The 24,010-nt window shown below is 40.0% G+C and overlaps 1 protein-coding gene across 1 annotated transcript in view; it reads left to right on the top strand.

Annotated features, from left to right (window-relative positions):
• Positions 1 to 24,010, top strand: part of calcr (calcitonin receptor) — a 117,271-nt gene that overhangs the window by 20,175 nt on the left and 73,086 nt on the right. Inside the window, exons 5-7 of the mRNA XM_048608339.1 lie at positions 3,646 to 3,758; positions 14,277 to 14,368; positions 22,094 to 22,220. Of these exons, the coding sequence (XP_048464296.1) occupies positions 3,646 to 3,758; positions 14,277 to 14,368; positions 22,094 to 22,220 (332 nt within the window). The remainder of the gene's footprint in view (positions 1 to 3,645; positions 3,759 to 14,276; positions 14,369 to 22,093; positions 22,221 to 24,010) is intronic.

The raw sequence follows: 24,010 nt of genomic DNA, 5'->3' as shown, positions 1-24,010 counted from the left end.
TCAACAGTGCATTCATGTCATCATTAGATTCCTAATTCCAGATACTTATTGAATTCAAATTCCACCATTTGCAATGTCAGGATTTGAACCCAGGGCCCCAGAACGTTACCTGGGTCTCTGGATTAACAGTCCAGCGATAACACCGCCAGGCCATCACCTCCCTGTTTTACTGTGATTTCAATGACTGGATTATGTGCGTGAGAAATTTTAATCTTCATTGCGCAAACTCACCATTCTTTCAAAGTGAGACTTACATTCTGAAATATTTTGATGAGTGACGACTGTTCTAACTCTTTGATCGTATTCTTCTTTTGTACCTTGATATATTAGTATGGTAACAATGTGACATATGAGCCCTGCATTGCCTTCCAATGTGTTTAACAATGTTCTTTGAAACATTTCTGGTGCAGATGCTATTCAAAAGAGTAACCTATTAAAGCAATATCACCTGGAAAGTGTGTAATAAAGCTTTCCTCCTGCAGCATCATTGAGGGCTGCTGCAACTTAATCTTTTGAAGCCAATTAAATTCCTCTGATAACACTGAGATGTAGTTCCACTTTCAATTTTAGGCTCCCTAATATCCCCTTTCACTTTCAGTTTGACACACCTAAAATCACTGATTTCTTCTACAATTTTTTTTTCTAATTTTGATTTTACAGATTTGTCCTGTTTCTTCATTTTAATGCATTGGAATGGTGCATTCTTCTAAAATATCTATCACACTGTGCAACAGTTATGGCATTGCACTCCCCATCTTGACCAGAGAGTCTGCTTGTATGTTTCACTTCACTTCTCTAACACTTTGTTGTGACACTTGCAATGCTTTTCTCCACTTTGGCTGGCTGTGCATTTCACATGCCTCCTATGTATGGTTCACCACAATTAACATTTTACGTACCATTTTACTTCCCCTCGAACAAAACCTTATTCTGCCTCTGAAGTTTAGTTTGTCTCACAATGATTAGTGTTTTCTCTAGCATCAAATCCTCCCTGGTTTGATAGGGCCATCTAAAACTCACACCACAATCAAGTTGTGAATTAATTCTGACTTCACCCCACTTGTATGTGAAATTCTCTGCTGGATTGGGAAGATTAATGAACAAATCCACGCTTTCCTGAGGACTCTGTTTTCTCTGATTACATTTTACATGCTTCAGTATTAAATCTGCCTTCATGCTGAAGTGCATATCAAATGCCCTCGACACTTCTTCATATAGCTCTGAATTTTCATTAATGCCCTCTGTAGTGATTGGAATGAGGTCAGCCAGGTGGACCTCATAGAATATGAGTTCCTTGCTTGGTCCTGTTTATCTGCTCCAATCAGGGAGTCCTGGCCGACAGATATAAACAAGAGTGTCAGAGGTTTGCAGTGTAGGAGCCAGCCCCAATGCTAGCTGGGTCAGTGACATGTACTATGCACATGTAAATAAAGGGTGACTTGGTGACAGGATACCGGCCTTTGCAGAGTTATTTCACCCTCTATGGCAACTACATCATTTATGATTGTTCCTACAGCATACGGTAATGGACTGACCCACATTTTAGCCTCTTTTAGTTGAAGCCTGTAGCTGTCCCGTATCTTCTAAATCTCCCAAACCTCCATTCCTGAGTCCAGGGCCGTTAGTCAATGGCCTGGAATAGCTCTGAGAGTGACAAATTAGTCTCCATGACTTGCCTGAGCTCTAGGGCTGCTCCTTTAACTGTGGCTGTGTTTGTTCTGCTATTTGGCTCCAGGTCTGTTTCTAGGCCTTCACCTGCACCTGCAATGCCTCCCCCCGATATCCTGTTGAGTCTTGTAAAAAGTCTCTCTTTGCTTCATGACCACTTAATTGTTGACTTCAGTCATTGATTTCGATACCTTTTGGAACGCTTTCATGTTTTATTGTGTGCATGCACTTACTCGAATTAGTGTCCTAAGCACTGCTTCTTGAGTCCATGGTACTTTCTGCAAGAAACTTGCACTTAAGAATCTGTGCCTAGGTACCTTTGTACCTAAGATGGTTCCCTTAGTGGCAACTTGTAAACTTTTCACTGTCCTCATTGGAGTACATAAGACAATAAAGCTAATTCTAAGAATTCTAAGAACTCTTTCTTTATGGTTGAAGCAGATACACTAAATATTTCAAAACTCAAATGTAGCTTCTGCTTCTTTCCAGTTCTTTCTGCATCTAATCAAATGATACTGACACTATTATGACACCATCATATTTCAGCATCACCATTTCAGATTCTTATATATTGTTACATCTTATTACTCTGCAACATCAATAAGAAGGAAGAAACTAAAATTTTGATAGTCTGCAAAAAGAAAGTCATCCAGTTTGGGTGGGACACACTCTATGTTACTGAGGGGAGGAAGAGTAGAATTTTTGATGGCACTGGCCACAATTTTCTAATTCTCCTTAGCAATGAAGAGAAAGGTAATGGTGGTGCTTTTGGAGGCGGTGGATGTCCTTACATCACAAAGGTTGCATTTCTATTTATGTAGGGAGCAAAGTGGTAAAGCTTCAATGATACACCAACCAGTCTAACATCAGTGATAGGGACACCTTTGAGGACAATAATCTGGATCAAAATGAATTGACATATGGTAAAGTGGAAGCTCATAAATGAAGCACATGGTAGATTTATTCAAGGTAAAATGGATTTGACAAAATTGTTTGTGTTCTTTAATGAAGTAATAATGATGGTTATTGAGAGTAGTGGAGAAAATGTTGTGCAAATGGAATACCAAAATATGTTTGAAATGTACCATGTAATATGTCTATTTGCAAAATTAAAGCCCAATGGATTAAGTGTACAACAGCAGCTTGGATATAAAAATTCTTGAATGCAGAGAAAGCAGGAAGTAGTGGTGAGCAGTTGCTTCTCAATCTGGAGGGAAGTGTTCATTGGTACTGAGCAGGAGTCAGTATTAATATTTCTGCACTTCTAGATGTAAGACCCACAACACCACCAGCAGAGACACTACAAGCGAGTGTTCACTGCCATAGTTCCCTCAAAACAAAGCCCGAAATAAGCATGAATCTTCTAAATGTCTCTTCATTGATCTATTTGCAGGGGTCAAATTAAGCTACAAATAGTTATTCTCCCGCTGATTTATTTATAATAGGATCTGAAAATTGTACAGTTTGATTGATACATCAAACAGTGAAAAGAAGGTCCCAAAGTTTTCAGTGGAAGTGACAATGACAGTAAACTACCAAGAGTAGCAACTAGAAATATCTGTAAGAGAAAGAATATGAAATCATGTAAATTTATCGAGATGAGATTGTGATCAGTCATGGTCAATCTCCAGATACTATTCAGCTGAGCAAAGTTTGCAAAATGCCAAATTTGGCAGAGCTGAAAAAAAATTCCCTTTCATACTGAAGTTTTGTTTGACTAAAATTAAAGTTCTGTTCCTAGTTGTAAAGCCGCCAATCAATGCAAATATTATCTCATCCCCTTAATTCAAAGTTGTGTCATTTAACTTCTCTAATAATTCAAGTTTCATCTCCAACTTCTTATAATATTTACAACACTAAATTCAAATAATTGGATAGTTCTATTTTGTTTACAGTTTGGAATATCAGGAGTAGATTGCCATCTCTAGATTGTCTTAGTTCTGTTTGTTTGTAAAATGGTTTCTCCCTTTTTTTCAGAGAAAGCTACAAAGTACTGCGATGAAACTGGGAACTGGTTCAAACATCCAGAAACCAATCGAACTTGGTCCAACTATACATTTTGTAACAAGTTCACAGATTATAAAATAAAGGTAGGTTCCTGTTATATATAGCAAAATCCTCACCACTGTCAGCATGCTAAATTGTCAGATTCTAATATTGCCAAAAATGTATCTATTGTGGTCATAGACTATACAATCGTCTGGGAAGCCATGGGTAAATTCTCTGCCACCAATTCATCTAACTGGTATTAGTTTAAGTTGCAGCTACCAAGTGGAGGAGAATGTTCACATCAAGACGTTGGTAGAAGATAAGCCCGGTCTTGATAAACAAAATAGGTTTATTACTTTATATTTAATAGTTGGTTGCATTACATCTGAAATAGATGAGAGTCCTTTGTAAGACCTCAAGTGATACTTAAGGGTTAGAACACATTATTTCTACTGAGATATTCTGGTACACAACTTAGGAACAATTGGTTTGCTCTTCCCAGGAACAATTCATTATATCCTGATACGTGGAACTTATATCATGATTCAGTTAAATTTTCAGACATTAACTGCCTTACATATGATCACCATCATCACCAACTCCCCACCACTACTCCCTGACTATCAAGTTTCTGACTTTATAACAGCAGTCAATCTGGATGTTTGACTAAAGTCTAAGTTCAACACATATTCAATCAAAATGTGGTCCATTATCAGATATAACTACATCTGGGATTACAAGAGTGGTGATTATTTAACGGAGGATGTTGATGACTGTATCCATGTTGGTACTTTCTTTACTTTGATTCATCAAAAAAAGTAGTCCATCACTCACAGATAAGGGCATCCTTCAAACACCCACAGGCCAGTCCCTATCTTTTTCAATATTCTAGTGGGAAAGGCAGTGGAAATCAATAGAGTTCCCTGCTTTCAGGATTATATATGGCGCATGTTTGACAATCACTTCTATGAGATCTTCTATCTGTTTACTGATTCTGTCCACCATCCTGGAGCTCAAGCTCTAGATCTACATTTGGTAATGCCTGCTTGCTCTTGATGTATTTTGATGAGGATTTCGGTTCTTAATTCAGGAGAGTTAAATTGTCAACAATAGTGAAATAAAAACAGAAATTGCTGGAAAAGCTCAGCAGGTTTGGCAGCATCTGTACACAGAAATCAGAGTTAACTCTTCAGGTTAAGTGATCCTTCCTCAGAACAATAATGCAATGTTGTTTACGTTCAAAATGAACATTCATCATTAAGCCACCAGGTTTGTTTGTTGATAATCCTTCTATACCGTATTGACATGTAGCAAAACATTTGGGATCTGTTCTTCTCTGAGCTTAAGTATTGTTTGTGTTGCTGGCTCGAACATTTTTGTTGCTTGAATTGAGTTTATCAACAAGATCTTTATCAGCTGGTGTAAGTTTGTCAGCAGCCTGTATGGGGAGGGTGTCCTCTGATATTTATAACTTCATTTGCACATATTTGGTCTCATGTGCAAATCTCCTGAGGCAAAGACAAAATTATTGTTTCCAAGGGGGCATTTGTTTGGTCAAATCTTTTTTAACTCACAGTGAGACCAGCAGCTGATCATTAGTCTCTTTAAGAACCATGAGACCCAGTATGCAATTAGAAAATTTCTTACAGGCTCTCCTAACTGTGAGGGCGTCTTTTCTAACAACTGCATATTTGGATGCATATTATATTGGTTTTCTGCAGCATGCCAGCTGCTCTTGGAAGAGAACTAGTCCAATACATGTGGCCAAGGCATCCACAGGATAACAGTCAAGAATGATGGATTATATTGGGCCAAGACATCTACATAAGCCAGTATGTCTTTGACCTCATGATGTGTGCCCCAACACCATTCTTGAGCCTTTTTGGGTCAGTGTCTCAAGTGTTTTGACATAGTTCCCAAGTGAGGTACATTTTTTATTCAATGGTTTACTATTTTTCCAGAAAACTTTGTAAGTTATGGACTGATTTTGGAGTAGGAAACTTTTCTTACCATCTTTCATGATGTGGCTTTAAACCAGCTTTGTCAGTGTTATGTCCCAAAAATAGAATAAAGTCCTTGGCAAACTCACATTTCTCATTGATCACACAACACCAGGTTATAGTCCAACAGGTTTATTTGAAAACGCAAGCTTTTGAAGCTCAGCTCCTAGCTCCTTCCTCAGGTGTAGTGTGAGAGAGAGGGTATAAGGCACAGGATTTATGAGCAGAAAGGTAACAACCCTAAAACTGGCTACCTCTTGTTGAATCTTTAATCAGTTAGGAAGGAGACTACCGATTAAAATACAAAATCCAGATTCCTCTTGAATCATTGTCCCAAGATAATTAAAGGTTTTGTCAATGTATACAAGAGGTCACATCTCAGGTCAGACAATGCATTCTAGGTGTGAGGTCTTGCTTAGAATCTGTCTATGTTTTAAACTGGGGTCAGGTTTTTTTGAGCAAAAAAGAATGTATCTGCAACTACACAAGGGGAGGTGATGGCCTAGGGGTATTATCAATGGACTTTCAATCCAGAGACTGAGGTAACATTCTGGGGACCCAGGTTTAAATCCCGCCATGGCATAAGGGGCAATTTGAATTTTAAAAAAAAAATCCGGAATTAAAATCTAACGATTACTGTGAATCCATTGCTGATTGTCAGGAAATACCCATCTGGTTCACTAATGTCCATTAGGGAAGGAAACTGCCATCCTTACCTGGTCTGGCCTGCATGTGGACTCCAGACACACAGCAATGTGTAGTTGCCTCTTAACTGCCCTCTGGGCAATTAGGGATGGGCAATAAATACTGCCTAGCCAGCGACGCCCATATCCTGTGAATGCATCAAAAAAAACCAAACATCTTGGATGAAATAATTCATATGTGTGTGTGTGTGTGCGTTTGTGAGAGAGAGTGTGTGTGAGAGACAATGTATGTGAGGGAGTGTATGTGTGTGAGAGAGAATGTGTGAGGCAGTGTATATGTGTGAGAGAGAGTGTGTGAGGAAGTGTATGTGCATGAGAGTGTGTGAGACGAGAGTCAACAAGAAGCGGCCAGTTTTAGGGTTGTTACCTTTCTGCTTATAAATTCTGTGTCTTATACCCTCTATCTCACACCACACCTGAGGAAGAATCTGAGCTCTGAAAGCTTGTGTTTTCAAATAAACCCATTGGGCTATAACCTGATGTCATGTGATTTTTGACTTTGTCCACTCCAGTCCAACACCAGTATTTCCACATCATTTCTCATTGAGATTGAGCCTTGCTACCTGCAATCATTTGAATTCTGAATGTATCCTCTGATCATAAATTTCTGTCATTCTGCATGGATTAAGATGACATTTTCATCTTCATTATTCATATGACATGTAATGCTGCCCAACCCTAGTTGGAAAAAATACGTTGGAGGATTTCTAGAATTGGTGTGATTTCAAAAGGCAATCTGTAGAAACAACATCTTCCAGATGGAATTATGAATGCACCGAACAATTTGGACTTTTCATTTGAACAGATCTGCCAGAAACCACTAGTAGAATCAAGTTTAGTGCTTTTAGAGAGTTTGGACAGTCTTTTATCTGCAGTAGCCATGGGTGGATTTTTCTAGACACTGCCTTACTGAGGCATATAAAATTAACACATATTCTGACAGAACCATTAGGTTTTGGTGTAGTAACCATGCCAAAACTCCATTCTGTTGGGTTAGTCACTGTGACATCACACCCGATTAGCTATTTCCTATCATTGATAGGTTACTTATCCCATTAAAAGATGAGGAATTGTTTTAGGTTTAGCATCTTTTCTTAATGTGGTGTTATAATCTGTGCTGTGTTTACCTACGCTTGTCAATAGTTTTGGGTAATTCTTTCTTGCAACTACTCCTCTCTCTGTGAATTCCTGTACTTGATGGAGGAGGTTCAGAATGAAGCATGTTTTCTTGCTCAACAATGAGCGCTGCAGATTCTGGATGACCTATGCCTTTCCTATATAGCAATAACCTCTATGCTTCAAAGATAATATTGACATCCCTTTAAATTTCTGGCTTGAAAGATATTATTAAGCTGGAGGGGGTTCGGAAGAGATTTACCAGGATGTTGGCGAGTATGGAAGGTTTGAGTTATAAAGAAAAGCTGGATAGGCTTGGACTTTATTCACTAGAGCATAAGAGACTGAGAGGTGATCTTACAGAAGTTTAAATAATCATGCATATGCTTAAGATAGGCTTAATGGTAGGTGTCTTTCCCTAGGATGGGGGATTTCAAGACTAGGCACATTTTTAAGGTTAGAGGAGAGAGATTTAAAAAAGACATGAAGGCCAATTTTACACTGACATTGATTCCCATGTGGAATGAACTTCCTGAGGAAGTGGTGGACGTAGGTACAATTGCAACATTTAAAAGATATTTGGATAAGTACATGAAAATGAAAAGATTGGGGGTTTAGGCACAAGGAGCAGGCAGGTGGGACATATTTAGTTTGGGGTTATGTTCAGCATGGACTGGTTGGACCGAAGGGTCTGTTTCCATGCTGCATAACTCTATGACTCTATGACTATGACCTGCACTGTATGACATTAAATCAGGAGACTGTAATTTTGTTTCCTTCAACCAAAAGCTTTTGTTCAGATAATACAGTAACACTGGCCCTGGGGTCAACTTTGAAATGAGTTGGATGATGGTTAATTTCTATGATCTGTATTGTACCTGGTTCAGATGAGACACCCTCACAAAAAAAGTCTGATCATGTCTTCCAAGGGCGACGTATCATCCTATCATGATATGTGTTCCAATTGCGGTATGCCTTAGTATTCTAGGTTTCTTCCACAGATCATTTAAGTTCTTTTTGCCACAGATAATGCATGCTTGCACAAATGTTGTTTTGGAATTGTAGACATTTCCTGGAAATGTTCCACTTTCTTACGTGAGTTACACTGGTGTCATAATTCTCAACATCTGGCTGAATCACCCATTTGCATGTAAAACGTACAGATGAGTAAGGTTCATGGTATCCAATTCATTACAGTCCAGTGCAAGTTTTCTCATTGCAATCTTGTCCGTTCAGTATTGATTGCGTAACTGAAATTCGGGCAAATTTCTTGGGGAATTGTGTGGCAAATGAGTTGGAAGTACTCGCCATGGCAAGGACATTCTGGTTTACACAACTATCACGCCATATTTTAATCCCAGCTGCATACCACTTCAGATGCTGCAAGACAGGATTGGACCGTCACAGCTTGACACTGGAAATGTTGCATAAAAATGGAAAGCTAGCTCCTGACTCCATGGTCAGTGATTTGGAGGTGCTGGTGGATGGAGTGGTGCACAGGAAGGGAGTCCTTTCCCTGCTGATTGCCAAAGGAATCACAGATGCAGCCCTATGGGCAGAACCATAGCATGAGTTAGTGCTGTGTCCCAGATGGAAAGGGACAGTAGAAAGAAGGTCAGTGACCTCTCATGCTGTGCATGGGTAAGTGCTACCATCTCTCTGTTACAACACCCTCACAGAGCCACCAATGATCACTGTTAGGAACTTCCAGTGTATGTATCTCTGGCATAATATTGAAAGACTAGCTGCACACTGGGCTGCTCAACCACTGTCATTGAGGTCATGGCCCAGAACAACAAATTAGACCACCACTTTCCAGATGGGAACCTGGAACTGTAGATGGATGGTATGGTGTGGAGGAAGGCTGCCCTTTTTCCTGCATGCTGCCAAGGAGGCCTTACCACCAGCTATGGTCAGCCTCTATACAGCAGCCTGGGTCAGTGCTGTGTCCTGCATTAGAAGTAATGCCCAGCAGTGCAGGAGGAAAGTCAATGGTCATCTGCACTCTACAAAGATAAGTGCCACTATCATCTTCCTGGTACCTTATACTCACGCATCCACTACGTTCAAACTCTGTTACTGACGCATATCTTGCCAAAGTCAGTAAATTATAACTCTCAGCATTGCATGCATCATTTCCACCCAAAGGCACTCACCTACATCATTCTCCCAAACTATTAACCTTGCCTGCCCTCCGTGCTTCCTATTCACACAGTGGGGATACCTCACCACCTCACCAGCTCATGTGTGACCGCAAACTGCTCTTCTATCCACTCCCATCAGGCTCAATCCTTGCCTTTATCACTTTGCAGGATAAACTGGCACATAGCAAGGAGAGAGGTCCAAGACTGGCAAAGGAATGATAGACAGCAGGCTCCTTATTCATGAAGAAGAGAACATTCTGGATTTGGCCAAAGAAAGGCAGGGCAACTCATGCAGCAACAGGGAGTCAAAATTGGGTCATCAAACCAGTGAGCTTCATCATGGTGCGCTGGTCTGTTGTCCCATTACCACCAGTGTTAAATCATTCTTTCACAGCTAATTCGTTGTCTTCTCTTATGCAAGCATTAGCAACATCCAGTGAACCTCCCCAGAACAGGGCAATGCCAAGATGCTCAGCTCCATCTTTGAGGAGGAAGCCAGTGAACTCTCAGAGAATGCAATGGCAAGGCACCCTCCCCCAGCTCAGAAACTTTCACTTTAGTAGGAAATCACAAGATTATATTCAGGAGTACAGCATATCACTGACACATCTCCACAGCTATTCATGGAAGAAATGCTCCAGGTCTCTGATACTCAGAGAAACATAAAAGAATAGGCACAGATCAGCAACTGGTAGAAGATGTGCCCCTACACTCAAGCATAAATGGCTTGGTCAAACTGCAGCGTTAGGTACAGAAATATCAGACCGTTGCTGAGCTGGAACAAAGTATGAGGGAGTTGTTTTAATCATTTTTGGGATGTGGGGTATTTCTGATAAGGCCAGCTTTCATTGCCAATCTCTAATTGCCCAGAGGGCAAGCCAAGGATAGTGAGTCTGAATCTGGGCAGGAGATTCTCAGTTGGCCTTGGCACTGTAAGCCCAAAGGCACCAGGGAACAACAACCCAAATGTCATAGTCAATCTGGCCAACCATACAGCAAGCTCCCTCCAACCCAACTATCGATATTGGGCCTGCAGAAGGAAAAAACATACTGTGGACACGTAGGAGGCACAAACAAAACATCATTATAAACCATTTTTCACTTCTGTCAATAAATGTTCACTTCCAGTAATATCCATGTTTTATAATTTCTGCTGTCAAATCCAGTTGAGTTACGCCTACGTGAGCAATGATCCATTTCAGACACCCCAAGGATAAATTGTAATTGTTGAGCATTGCTCAATTCTCACAGGCATCTGATTCCTTGACGGTAAAGTATCTCAGATATCAGGCATCCCTGAACTGCGACACTGAAGTCTGCAACTATGCATTACACTTTAATATGGGCAACATTGAGGCTAAAAGCAATATGCTGAGATTGTTCTGAATGAGAATACAGGATCAGTGCTGATTGCCCACATCTCTGTCGGGAAAGATTTGTTGTACATATCAGCTTTACAAAGGAGTGCTATGCCATTCCACACTCAGAGATGTACAAAGGGCAGCTCATGTGTCCATCATCCTTCAAAGCACATTGATCTGCCAAGAAAAGCTGCACAAAGTGCTGTCTGTCACAGATTCAGCAGTGTCCTGTAGATGCTTAGGCATTTCAAGGCAATTTAACAGTCTCTGCACACTCTAAAACATTGAAAGGTTACTGATGTCAGCAGTGTCAGAGGAGATTTCTCAGGCTTCCTCTCAATCTTTTTGCTTTCACAAAGGACTTCAGTGCACAACACTTTGACTTCCTATAAAAGGAAAATATTGCAAACTCTGGAGATCGGAAATAAAAACTGAAAGTGCTAGTGCTCCAAAGAAGAGTCATATTGGACTCAATATTTTGACTGTGTTTCTCTCCACAGATGCTATCAGAACTGCTGAGCTTCTCCAGTACTTTCTGCCTTTACTCAGATGTCATTTCTTGACAGATGCCTTAAAAGCTCCCTAACATGTGGTGTTAATATAATGTCACAGTTCTGGGTTATAACCAATGTTCATGTCATGTGGGTTTTGTGTAGATACTTTAAACTGGGATCATCTGAAGATATCATGGATAACAAGATATTTATTCAGCATCACAAAAGTCAAGTATTGCAAAAATAACAATGTCCTCAAAATTAACAAAGTCAAATGTCTTTTGCAATAAACATGAGTTGCTTGTCAGCTTAGGAACAGAATCATATCCAATTAAATGAAGTCCAAACCCAGTTCATTCATTCTGGAAGTGTTTGGCAATAAGATTGTCTTTGTGTTCTTGGCTTCCACGATGCCTTGCACTGCCATGCTCTCTTCACAGAAATGTTATGGCAGAATGAGGCCATTCAGCCCATTGTGGTCGCTGTCTTTGCAAATAAGCATCATAACTTAAGTGCCATTCCTGCTCTCTCTCCATAACTCTGTCCCCTATCCCTAAGGTCCTAATCATTATTCAACAAATCCCCAAAACTGATTGTGGCAGGACCAGCCTGATTGACTGTGGACTGGCTTACAGACTGATGTTATCACAGCACCCCGACTGACCTACGTGAGGTTCCTGACTGCTTGCACTTGTCCTGCAGGACTGACTGTAGATCAAACTCCAGACACAAATCTCTGACTCTTGCAGACCAATTGTCTGACTGACCCTGGCCAATCCCCTTTAAATGTAATCAGATGAGCCCCTCACTGACTGTGGTTGTACCCCCTTTCTGATGTAGCCCTCCTTCACTCCAATAAAGACCCTTATTTGACTCTTCACACAATGCCATTTACTTGAAGCACATGCAGTATGTTTGCCATGAGAGCTGCTGGCACATGCTACAGCACTGACATTGATGTAACACAGTATCAACAGCAACATGTCCACCTCCTATCTGACTGATAGATTGACTGTCCAGTGCTCATCCACATCGTATGCTGCCTGCCTTGTCCTCTGCACTTAAATGTAAGCTAAATCACAGAGTACTCAAAACCTTGAGTGTTAGGAAAGGTCTCCTTTGTAAGTCCTCAGGCTATACTTAAGAGTAAGTGCGCATTACTGTAATTGAGACACTCTGGTACATAACTTAGAGACAAGAGGTAAAGAGGAGCAAAACTGCAAGGAAATTACAGAGAGGTATAAACATCATAGGCCAGTTATAATTGAATATTTAGCTACAAAATAAATTAGCTGGGATGGAAGTAGTGTAAAGGGCAGGGAGAGGGGCAAGCGTTCCTACAATTTCAAGGGAATTTTCTACAGTGGTAGGATGGGAAATGAGGCATTGCTAGACCTGGTTTGTTGGGAATGAGACAGACCAAGTGGCTTAAGTAACTTTGGGGAGTATTTAGGGGACAGTGATCAATTGAGTTTTAGGATGATAGCAGAAAATCGTCATTCCAGAATAAGAATAATTAACGAACGAAGAGTCAAGTTCAACTGGGCAAGAACAGAGCTGGACCAGACTGACACGATCCAAAGCATGATGGGAGAAACAGTAGCTGCACAATGGGCTAACTTCAAACAGGAAATGGGTTGGACATCATCAAAGTGATTTCCATCAAATCAGAAAGGTAGGACAGTTCCCAGCAAAGGAAATAGAAATTAATTTAAGAAGAAAGAGTGTGTTTGTGGCAGATGTTAGGCAGTAAATTCTGTTGAAAAGCAAGCTGAATAAGCAAAGTACAGTAGGGAGGTGAAAAAGCAAATAAGAGAAACAAAGGGGGATTATGAAAAAAGATTGCCAGCTAACATAAAAGGAAATCTCAATGTTTTCCATAAACATATCAACAGTAAAAAATATGGTAAAAGCAAGAGTGGGGCTGAGGAGGGGCCAGGTAGAGAATTTGGATCTAGAGGCAAGGGGCATGGCTGAGGTGTTATATTAATACTTTGTCTTTAGATATGAAGCAAACACAGCCCAGACCTTGGTTACGGAGAAGGAAACATAGTCAGTAAAACAGTTTAAAATTGATGAGGAGGAGTTATTGGATAATCTCTTGATACTTAATGTTATAATAAGTCACTAGGACTGAATGATATGCATCATTATTGAAGGAAGTGAGAATTGAGATTGCAGAGAGACTGACAATTAACTTTGAATCTTCCCTGAATTCAGGGACAGTGCCACAGGACTGGAGAATGGCAAACATTACGGCCTTGTTCAAGAAGGTTGTAAAGATTGGCCGAGCAATTACAAACAAGCTCCAGTTTTATCTCAGATTCTGTGTCACTCCATCCATTGGCACCAACAACTTCCTCCAATTCATTTTAAAAGAAGTCTGAAGTATAAAGTATGCTTCCTGTCATGTGCTTCATTGTTAAAGGGGAAGAATTTTTTATTTAAGAAAATTCAAATACAATCCCAAGGTAACAAATATTCATTGGAGATAAATGCCACAATGAATATTTTAACAAGTTATAGTACAATATACGAGCAAACATTTAAATTTGTTCACTCATATAATAATGAATTAATATCTACCAATGTAGCAAGTCTCAAATTTTTGAAGCTGAGGTCACCAATGCATTTCACCTTTATAACACTTTCAGTTGCCTGTGTGTAAAATTAAATCTCTGCTACATTCAGGAATGATACTTAGAGAATGAATGACAAGTTTATTTTTTAAAAAAAAACTTTGATTCTGTGGTTAAATGGCCTTTCCTCTCTAAGCAATATTATCTTTTGCTCCTACCAGATGGCGCGTATTCTTTACTATATGGCTGTTGTGGGTCATACACTGTCAATTATATCGCTATTGATTTCTCTGGCTATTTTCTTCTATTTCAAGTAAGTACATTGACTTTCAGCTGGTCCTTTCTAACCTAAAAAGAAAGAAGTGTCTAAACAATTTGTGCTAATTTACTTTAAATGAAAGGTAACAGGTTATAAATTAGTTAAGACCCATGAGTGGGCACATACCCAGTGTTGCCTGATACTTTGGAGACTGAGATTTCCCAGAAATTGGACCTCAAGTCACTTTTCAATAAAATATGGTAATTATTGCTACCTAGCTGCAAGCACAGTGTTCTAACTCCTGCTAAACACACTACACCCAATTTCCTGGAGAAATTCTAAAATAGGCATTAGGCTCTTCATTTGTGTTTGCAAAGGAACTACTGTTCAGCGTGCTTCAAGCAGCAACACCACCCACCCCCCCCCCCACCACCACCCCCCCCCAACCCCTTGGGTTATCTGAAAAAACTGCTCAACTCAATACCAGGACGGAAGTCTTTCCATTAAAAGGTAGTCCTCATAATTGGTTCTTTTTATTTTACACCACTAAAACAGGTACTTTGTAGCCAAATCTTTACTCTAATGTACCAAAACATCTTGAAAGTTGATGTTTGTAAAAATTACAAGTGGAAAGGGTGGAAAGGTACATATGTCATACAAAACTGTAACAAAAACAGAAGTTGCTGGTAAAAGCTCAGTAGGGCTGTTAGCATCTGTGGAAAAAAAAATCAGAGTTAATGTTTCAGGTCTGGCAACCCTTCCTCAGAACTGATGGTAGCTAGGAAAACATTGGTTTATATTCAGAAGATGGGGAGGGGGATGACGTAAGGAGTAAACAATAAGATAAAGGATAGAGCCCGAAGAGAGAGAAGAGCAGTTGGATAGACAAAGGAGTTGATATTGATCAGGCTGGTAGGGTGAATAGCTGTTAATGGGACTGTTACAATAGGCAGTGTGTAATGGCAGGATATGTGATAACAAGACCAAGTGTGTGGGGTAGGGGCTAGGACATGGGAGAGTTTAGGCCCTAAAATTATTGAACTTGATATTGAGTCCAGAATGCTGGTAAGGTCCCCAAGCGGAAAATGAGGTGTTGTTCTTCCAGCTTGCGCTGAGTTTCGCTGGAATACTGCAGCAAACCAGACACAGAGATGTTGGCCAGGGAACAGGGAGGTGTGTTAAAGTGGCAGGCAACTGGAAGCTCAGGGTCTTTTTTGCGAGCAGAACATAGATGTTCTGTGAAGCAGTCACCCAGTCTACACTTTGTTTCCCCAGTGTAGAGGAGACTACATTGTGAGCAGCAAATGAAGTAGATTAGATTCTGGGAAGTGCAGGTGAAGTCTCGCTTCACCTGGAAGGTATGTTTGGGCCCTTGGATACTGGCTGTGGGCTTGTGGTGGGGGTGTTGAGGGTGAAGGAAGTGTGGACTAGGGTGTCCTGGAAGGAACAGTCCCTGTGGAAGACAAACAAGGGAGGGGAGGGGAATATATGATAGTCTGATAGTCCCCCTGCCCTGAACAGCTTGCTTCTACCTCCTTCCAAAAATCCACAAACAAGACTATCCGGGCAGACCCATTGTTTCAGCCTGTTCCTGCCTCCAGAATACAACTCTTCCTACCTTAACTCAGTCTTCTTTCCCCTGGTCCAGTCCCTGCCTACCCGTGATTCCTCTGACACCTTACGCCAGTTTCAAAATTTCCAGTCTGAAGGCTCCAGCCGCCTCCTCTTTCCCATAGGTGTGCAATCCCTTTGCACGTCATATAAAACTGTGACTGAATTAAGCTATTCTTAAAAACATGAAACATACAATGATAAAGAAAAGTCAGGCCATTACATCTTGATGATCTGTCAAAGCACTTCACAGGTAATGAAATGCATTTGAGGTTTAGTCACTTTTGCTTGCAAATTTAGCACTATAATTTGGACACAACAAGGTCCCATAAACATTGAGTAATAAATTATTCTGTTTTGTTTTAATTTCTGATGGTGGTTATAAGACAAATCATAGTAGAGGAATTGACCAGTTTTTTTGTCAAGTAGTATTACAGGAGTTTTTATATCGACTTGAAAAAGCTGACAGGGCTGACATCTCATGTGAAGCACAATATCTCTAACCATGCAGCATCTGCTCAATTCTACAATAAATTATCAGCCTACGTTCAATGCCCAAGTCTCTGGTACAGTTTAGAAGACTTAACCTCATGAGGGTGGTTTGATTTTGCACTATTTACAAGATGGGTGATAGCAAATCAACAGCTTATTTTACATCTCCTTGCTTTATATTAAGGATAGTAGAAATAAACGTGGGAAGGAATGTGAAACAAGCTGCAGAATTACAATATCACGCAAAGTCAAAATTTGCCTCTAACATAACAGAAGTGTGTTACTCAAGCTAGATTTGAAATGATGAATCAATCCACGAGGCCACATCAACTACGCTGTATTCAATCACTCTGTCATTCATTCTGCCTCATTCATTTAGTGTCCTGAGAAAACATTCAGTCTTAAAAAGCCCTGATTCTCAAATAAGTTGGAATTTCTTGAATAATTTCCATGATCATCCTTGGTTGCTGACCTCCAGAGACGTTAAGCTTCTCACTCCAGCATGAGAGAAAGGTAACCACACAAATTTGTCAGACTGACCAATGTCACATTGTGATATTCTTAAGTAAACTTTTATTTTCCAGTGAGCTGGCACATGCCACTATCTTTTCCTTGTGGCCTGGATGCAGCCCTTGTGCCCAGTGTCTCAGTGATACACCATACTAGTATCTTAGTGGCTGCAGGTGTCAGATCACGCGATGGTAGTTTTTGGCAAGACATGGCTTATTTATGTCCATCATGATGGGGCTACAGTGTCTAACTAGGCAGTCAGTCTTGGCATATCAGAAATCAACACTGTAGAAGGAGAGATTTAAGGTGACCTGAATTGAAAGTGGCAATGATCTCACCATTTGTAGCTTACAGTTTATAACTCATACCAGGAAAGTTAGACACGCAATAGTAAAACATGTTATTTCTAAGGTGAAGGAAAATTTGGTTTCAGTTTTCTGTTCTGTGAATCATAGAATCATAGAGTACAGAAGAGATCCTTTGATCTATCAAGTCTGCAACAACAAAAAGTTACTTTAAAGCTAACTATTTCCACTTTCCAGCAAATGGTCCATGGCCATTCAAGTGCTCATTCAAGTATTTTTTTAATGGGTATGAGGTTTCCCGCCTCTGCCCGAGGCAATGTATTCCAGATTCCCAACACGATCTGGATGAAAATAATTGTCCTCAAATCCCCTCAATCCCCTCTAAGCCTCCTGCCTTTCACCTTAACATTATGGCCACTTATTATTAGCCCTGCAACCAAAGGGAACAGCTGGTTTCTATCTACCCTTTCTATGCCCTCATAATCTTATCCACCTCAAACAGGCCCCCTTTCAGCTTTCTCTGTTCCAAAGAAAACAACCCAAGTTTGCAACCTCTCTTTGTAACTAAACTGCTCCATCCCAGGCTATAGCCAAGGTCTGAATTTCTTTTTAAAAAGTAAGAATGTCATTTTGAACAGTGAGATAAAGACAGCATTTCTGAGATATCATGTGATTTTTGTAAATGACTAGCAAGATCCTTGGAGAGACCATTAGCTGACCTAGTTTTTATAACCCACAGAAAGAGAGACAGAGCAGTTTGGGGGTGGGGAGGGAGGGTGCATGAGTGGGGACAGAGGTTCGTTCAGAGAGATAAGATCTATAACTCCAGAGGTACTGTCAGCGTAGCAATCTCCAAAACAGTCAGGGTCGAAGGTGAATAAGTCATGAGTTGCTTAGACGAAAACTCCAGAAACAGAAGGCAGGAAGGGAGACATCCTGAAAGTCTGTTGAAGGCATGAGTTTGAGGGACCCATGTCCAGTAATAATGGTGAGCTGAGCCAACAGCTTGTTTAAAGACATGAATTGAAAAGAAAAGCAATGAGTGAATGGACAGAACTTTGCTGAAAAGGAAACTGGTTACAGTCCTGCTAGCAAAAACAATTATCCTTCACTGAAGTTTGACTGCCTGTAAGGTTATTGTTGGGGTAAAAAGGTTAAATCTTTCTTTCTAATATTTGTAATGAGTTCATTCCAATTGTTCATGTAAAGTGTAATGTAGTTTGTGTCTTTTCTTTTGTTAAACCTTTATGTTCTTTTATTAATATTGCATTGTCAGCCTCTTATGAAATTTTACAGTGACTGACCTCACAGTAAACAAAAACACAAAACAATGGATCTATGAAGCCAGGTTTCACTCTGGGATCTGACTTGCCTTGTATTATCATCGGCTAGGGTCATAGTTTTGTGTTTTCAGATTTATTCATTGCTCAAGGAAATGAAGGCAAAGATACTGTGAGAAGGAGTAGGCCATTCGGTCCTTCAAGGCTGCTCTTCTAGGCAACATGATCGTGACTGATCCTCTATCTCAGTGCCATGATCTCGCTTTCTCCTCATATTCTGATATATCCCATACGTTGACACCTTTAAAATCTGAAAAATTATCTCTCTCTTTCTTGAATGTATTCAGTGACTTGGCCTCCATAGACTTCTGTGGTAAAGCATTCCATAGATTCACTACCCTTTGAGTGAAGAAATTTTTCCCCATCTCAGCCCTAAATATCCTAAACAGTATCTTGAGACTGATTCCCCTGATTCTAAACTCCCCAACCAGGGACAATATATCGCTGCATCCAGACCTGTTAGAATTTTATGCATTTCAATTAGATCCCCTCGTATCCTTCTCGACTCTAGAGAATCCAGCCCCAGTGTAGGTCCAAAACGAAATCAGAAATTGTGGGAGAAACTCAACAGGTCCAGCAGCATTTATGGGAAGAAAACAGATTTAACATTTCAAGTCCAGTAACTCCTCATCAGAACAATCTCGGACTGTCCTGCCATTCACAGTATATAGAAATAGAGAATCAGCAATGATCATCTTGGATGGTGGAACAGGCTCATAGGACCGAATGGCCTGCTCCTGCTCCCAGTTTCCTTGCTACTCCCATTCCCTTTGCAATCCCCTTAGAGGCTACCTAGCCCCTGTGGAAGCATCACTTTTCTCCTTTGGCCACCTGGATTACAGTATCCAGTGCTACAGCAGAAGGCCTGGGAGCTTTCTCTCTAGTTCCCTGCTCCATTCATTTTCTTATTTTCTCTCCCTCAAGGACCCACTGACTGCTGCAGCCTCCACTTTAGGGAGTGTAGGTTAGCTGTAACTTCTGTCAACCATGCATGCTTTAGGCCCCCTGCTGAGCTGCAGCCAATCCAGCAGCACGTTTAGCTTTTTGGATATATGCCATAGTCAGGCAGCACAGACTTTATATCCTGTTTCTCTCAACAGGACTGGGTGCTTGTTAAAGTGTATTGTGACACTGATCCTATGCATCTAATCTTTAGCCCAATCAGCAGCTGTTAAACAAAATAATCTGGACTTTTTTTAAATGCCTTAGTGAAAATTACTTAATTATTTGCTATGGCAGAAATATGCCACTGAATTCTTTCTATAGACTGAGACTTTAGTCCACAGCAATGCCAAGTTAATTCTCCACAGGTTTATTTTGCACATTTTATTGTCTTTCCTATAATGTTAACAGTATTTCATTTAACCTGTGATCAAATAAAACAGTATACTGCCAAAGTAATCAGACAATCTCACATGGAGCAGAATAATAAATTCTTAAAGGGCTTTGAAGGATTTTCTTTTTATTTGTCCAGTAAACACTCCAGATTTGGCTAACAAAATGTACAGAAAGTCTTAAGTGAAAGTATTAACCTTGTAGACATTAGGGATGATGCAAAAGAGGAATTTACACAACTGAAAAAATATGTACTGTGTCATGCTGCAATTCTTTGTTAAACAATCAAAGTGCAAATGACTGTTTGCTGGGTGTTTAATGTTCCGTTGCAAGCAATCCTCAAGCTTTCAAACCCAACTCAAACTTTTCTTAATGCTTTGGTTATTTGATCAATTCAATCCTTTTGAAAATAATTCTATTCAAATATATTAACACTTATTTTGAATACACAAGAAGCTGTCATTTTAAATTAAAGAAATGCAACTTGCCTTCCAAATTCCAAAAAAATGTTTTCTTCCATGGCTAAGGATACAGTCCGAATTAGCTGACCCTGAGGAATAGCTTCACAATTGAAATAGCAGACACAAAGACATTTCCAACTATCAGCTTAACACCAGCTGTTATTGCTTTCACCAGTTACTGCTCTGGATTGCTTCAAAGACAATTGCTGGAGAGGGTCAAGAACACTCCAATACAATAAAAAAAAAGCAATTGAAAATTATTGGCCTGATGGACCTGATGGGATAAAACCTGTAATTAATTAGAGGGCTTTTTCGTGCAGTGGTAGTATCCCTATGTATGGACCAGAATGTCTGGGTTCAAGTCCCACCTTCCCCAGACATGGGTCATGCTTCCAATTTGATTCAAATTTGTTTACAGCGTCTTGTGGCACGTGTGGTAGTGTCTCTACCACTAGGTCAGAAGATCAAATCTCACCTGATCCAGAGATACGTTCTAATACAGTGGTGCACAACATTTTCAGCGTCAAGCCAAAGGCCAAAGGTGGGTGATTCACCAGCTCCACACACTGAACGATGGTGCTGTGCACCAATCAGATGCTGGTAGCTGTCCATGACCCCACCCCTGCAACAGGGGTTGCCTGATGTCAACAGAGAAAGTGTCATTGCTCACATTTCTCACTTTATCGCAGTACACGGTGGAAAACCACTGTTCTAACATGTCTAAGGAGATTAATTCAAATACTTGTTCTTTAACAGTTGAAATATATGGCTAACACTTTAGAGAATCTGTAAAGATAGCAGTCAGGCATTTCTAATAATATTACTCAGTTGGCCTAAGCAGGGTAAAAGTTTGGAAGATTTCATATGAAAGGGCCATAAGTAAAGTTTCTGTGATCTTTAACTTAAAAAATGAGTTGGAAGGTGGTCTCACCAGCAAAAGTGGCCACAGCCCCAGGCTGAGTTTATAAACATGGTGCAGTTCCATTGATTTTGCCTGTTTGCAGTCATTCAAGAGGGCTTTTCGAACCTGAACCAATTGTTTTTAAGTGACTACTACGGACTACCACAACAAGTTAAGTGTAGAATGTTAAACAACTTAGTTAAGTGTAGAGCAAAGCATTCAGGAATTTCTCATTACAACTGATAATTCCATTTTTGGTTTGATAAAATGGACACCAAATGATTAGATGAACTTTGTGCAATGAAGTTATGCAACAAAAAATTGGGAGACTGGCATCAATTGCTAAGAGTCTACTGTAATGTTTTGGAAGATTTTGTGATACACTGTTATCAAACTCACCCTCCAGCTTTGGCTTTTGTTCCATTGTCTCTAGTGGTGTGCAAGATAAAGAGATTGTGAAGCTGGCCTGTTAACCCAAGTCCTATTTTCTGACACTGACAGATGTCAGTCAGCCTGCAATGGGTCTCATGGATAGGATTTTTCCTTTTACTGTCCTGGGGATTAATTGCAGAGAGGACATTTCAACGGAGGAAAAGCCATTCAGGCTCCCCTCTGTGCAAAAGTCTTAAACAACACATGACATGTTATGTAGCTATGGAACAAACCTGTTCCCTGGACAGAGATAAAAACAGGTTATTGTGAGAATAGAGTAGTTGAGGGCATATACACCATGAATAACATGTTACTTTCTGAATAACTAAAATATTCCTACAGAACCTGACCTTGTGCTTCTAATCTTCAACTTTTGCTGTGATATTTTCTAGGAGCCTCAGCTGTCAAAGGATAACACTCCATAAGAATTTATTTGTCTCCTACGTATTTAACTCAGTCTTTACACTTATCCAACTTATGGTGGTGGCCAATGACAAGGAGGTAGTTTCCCAAAATCCTGTAAGTACTGATAAAATCTGTGAGTGTTTCACATGAATCAAAGGAATAATGTAGCCTTGACTTCAACTTTGTGTTTAACTGCTTCTGAAATCTGAAGCAAACTCAGAGAGCGTTGAAGAAACTTACCAGCTCTGGCAGCATGCATACAAGGCTGTAAACATGAACTCTGTTTCTGTCTCTACAGATGCTGCCAGATCTGTTGAGTTTCTCCAACATAATCTGTATTTGTTTCAAATTATGCATAAACTCTCCTTTTTGCCAATGAATCAATATTCTATCTGTGCTAAGCTCCCATTTTGCACAAAAATACTTTTTTTTGTGAAACCTTGTCAAATGCCTTCGAGAAGTACAAGTACAGTACATCCAAAGGCTCCCGTTCATGCTCAGCATGTTTTACTCTTTCAAATAGTTAAACATGATTTCCCCTTTCACAAACCATCTGCACCCAGGAATTAGTCAGCTCAGACTCCATTGGTTTGCCCAGTATTACTTCACTAGTAATTATAATTTCACCAAGTTTTTCTTTCCCTACCATCTTATGGTTTACAGCAGTTATTGAAACAATTTTTGCATTCTCTTAATGGAAATTTGTATTTTTTTGTCTCAATCTGATCATTGGAAACTGCTAAATTTGGCATTGAGATCTTTTGGTAGTCTTTGAGCAATTTAATCCTTACTGCAACGTGGATATTTTAGTTCCACAAAAGTGGCAGCATCAACTCTGTTGCTCTGAAACCTTTGCTGGGCTCAGAGTTTGATTGGCCCACTTAAGTGTTCATATCTGCATTGCATTTCTGGTGATGATGTTACCATTCAGAGTTTTTGGAACTCTCCTCTTCAAATGGCAGTGGAAGCAGAGATTTTGAATGTTCATTCGCAGATGTGGATAAATACTTTATAAGCAAGGGGTTGAAACGTTATCAGGGATAGGTGGATTCAGGGTGTACTCAGATAAGCCATAATCTTATTAAGTGGCAGAGGAGGCTCAACTGGGGACTTGACCTACTCCTACTCATAGTTCATATGCACCTTTGTGAACAACACAACTCAACCCCCTGTTTGGTCCCGACAGACTTATAACCCTAACTCTAACCCTAACCCTTAAACATATATATCTGATCGAAAAAATTCAAGCAACTCCAAATACAAATATAGCCTTACATTTACAATTTTTAGGTAGTAACATGGCTTGACTTAATCATTAATTATATGGCTAAACACATAATTATTACTGAAAATGCAGTGCTGATTCAACTTAACATTGTGGTCTACACGTTTTATTTACATTTTTGGAATGCTGCATACAATTCTGGTCACCCTGGTATAGGATGGGCCACAGCAGAACATGATCAATTCATCATTCCAAGGAAGGAATGAAAAACCCTAATTAAAATAGTTAAGGAAAGAAACCGTGTTCTACTTTAACTGCTGCCTATTTAATTATAATCTCAAACATTTAAAGCTCAAGGGTTCTAATAAACTTTAAAATTTATAATCAAATATAACTATTCATCTCTATAAGAATGTGTGCGTTCCTTCTCCCTATTTTATTAGTTTCTATTTATCCTCAGTTACTTACACTGAGTGGAATCTAACTGCTTTTAAAGATATTCAGCTGCATGGACCAGAAATGGACACCAATTTCCCCTTACAAGACAACAAGGTGCAGGGCTGGATGAACACAGCAGGCCAAGCAGCATCATAGGAGCAGAGAGGCTGACGTTTCGGGCCTAGACCCTTCATCAGAAAAGGGGGAGGGGAAGGGGGTTTTGAAATAAATAGGGAGAGAG

This window comes from Rhincodon typus, chromosome 2 (assembly GCF_021869965.1).
Source record: "Rhincodon typus isolate 14 chromosome 2, sRhiTyp1.1, whole genome shotgun sequence".
Lineage (NCBI taxonomy): Eukaryota > Metazoa > Chordata > Chondrichthyes > Orectolobiformes > Rhincodontidae > Rhincodon > Rhincodon typus.
This window is presented reverse-complemented; position numbering and strand designations above follow the sequence as displayed.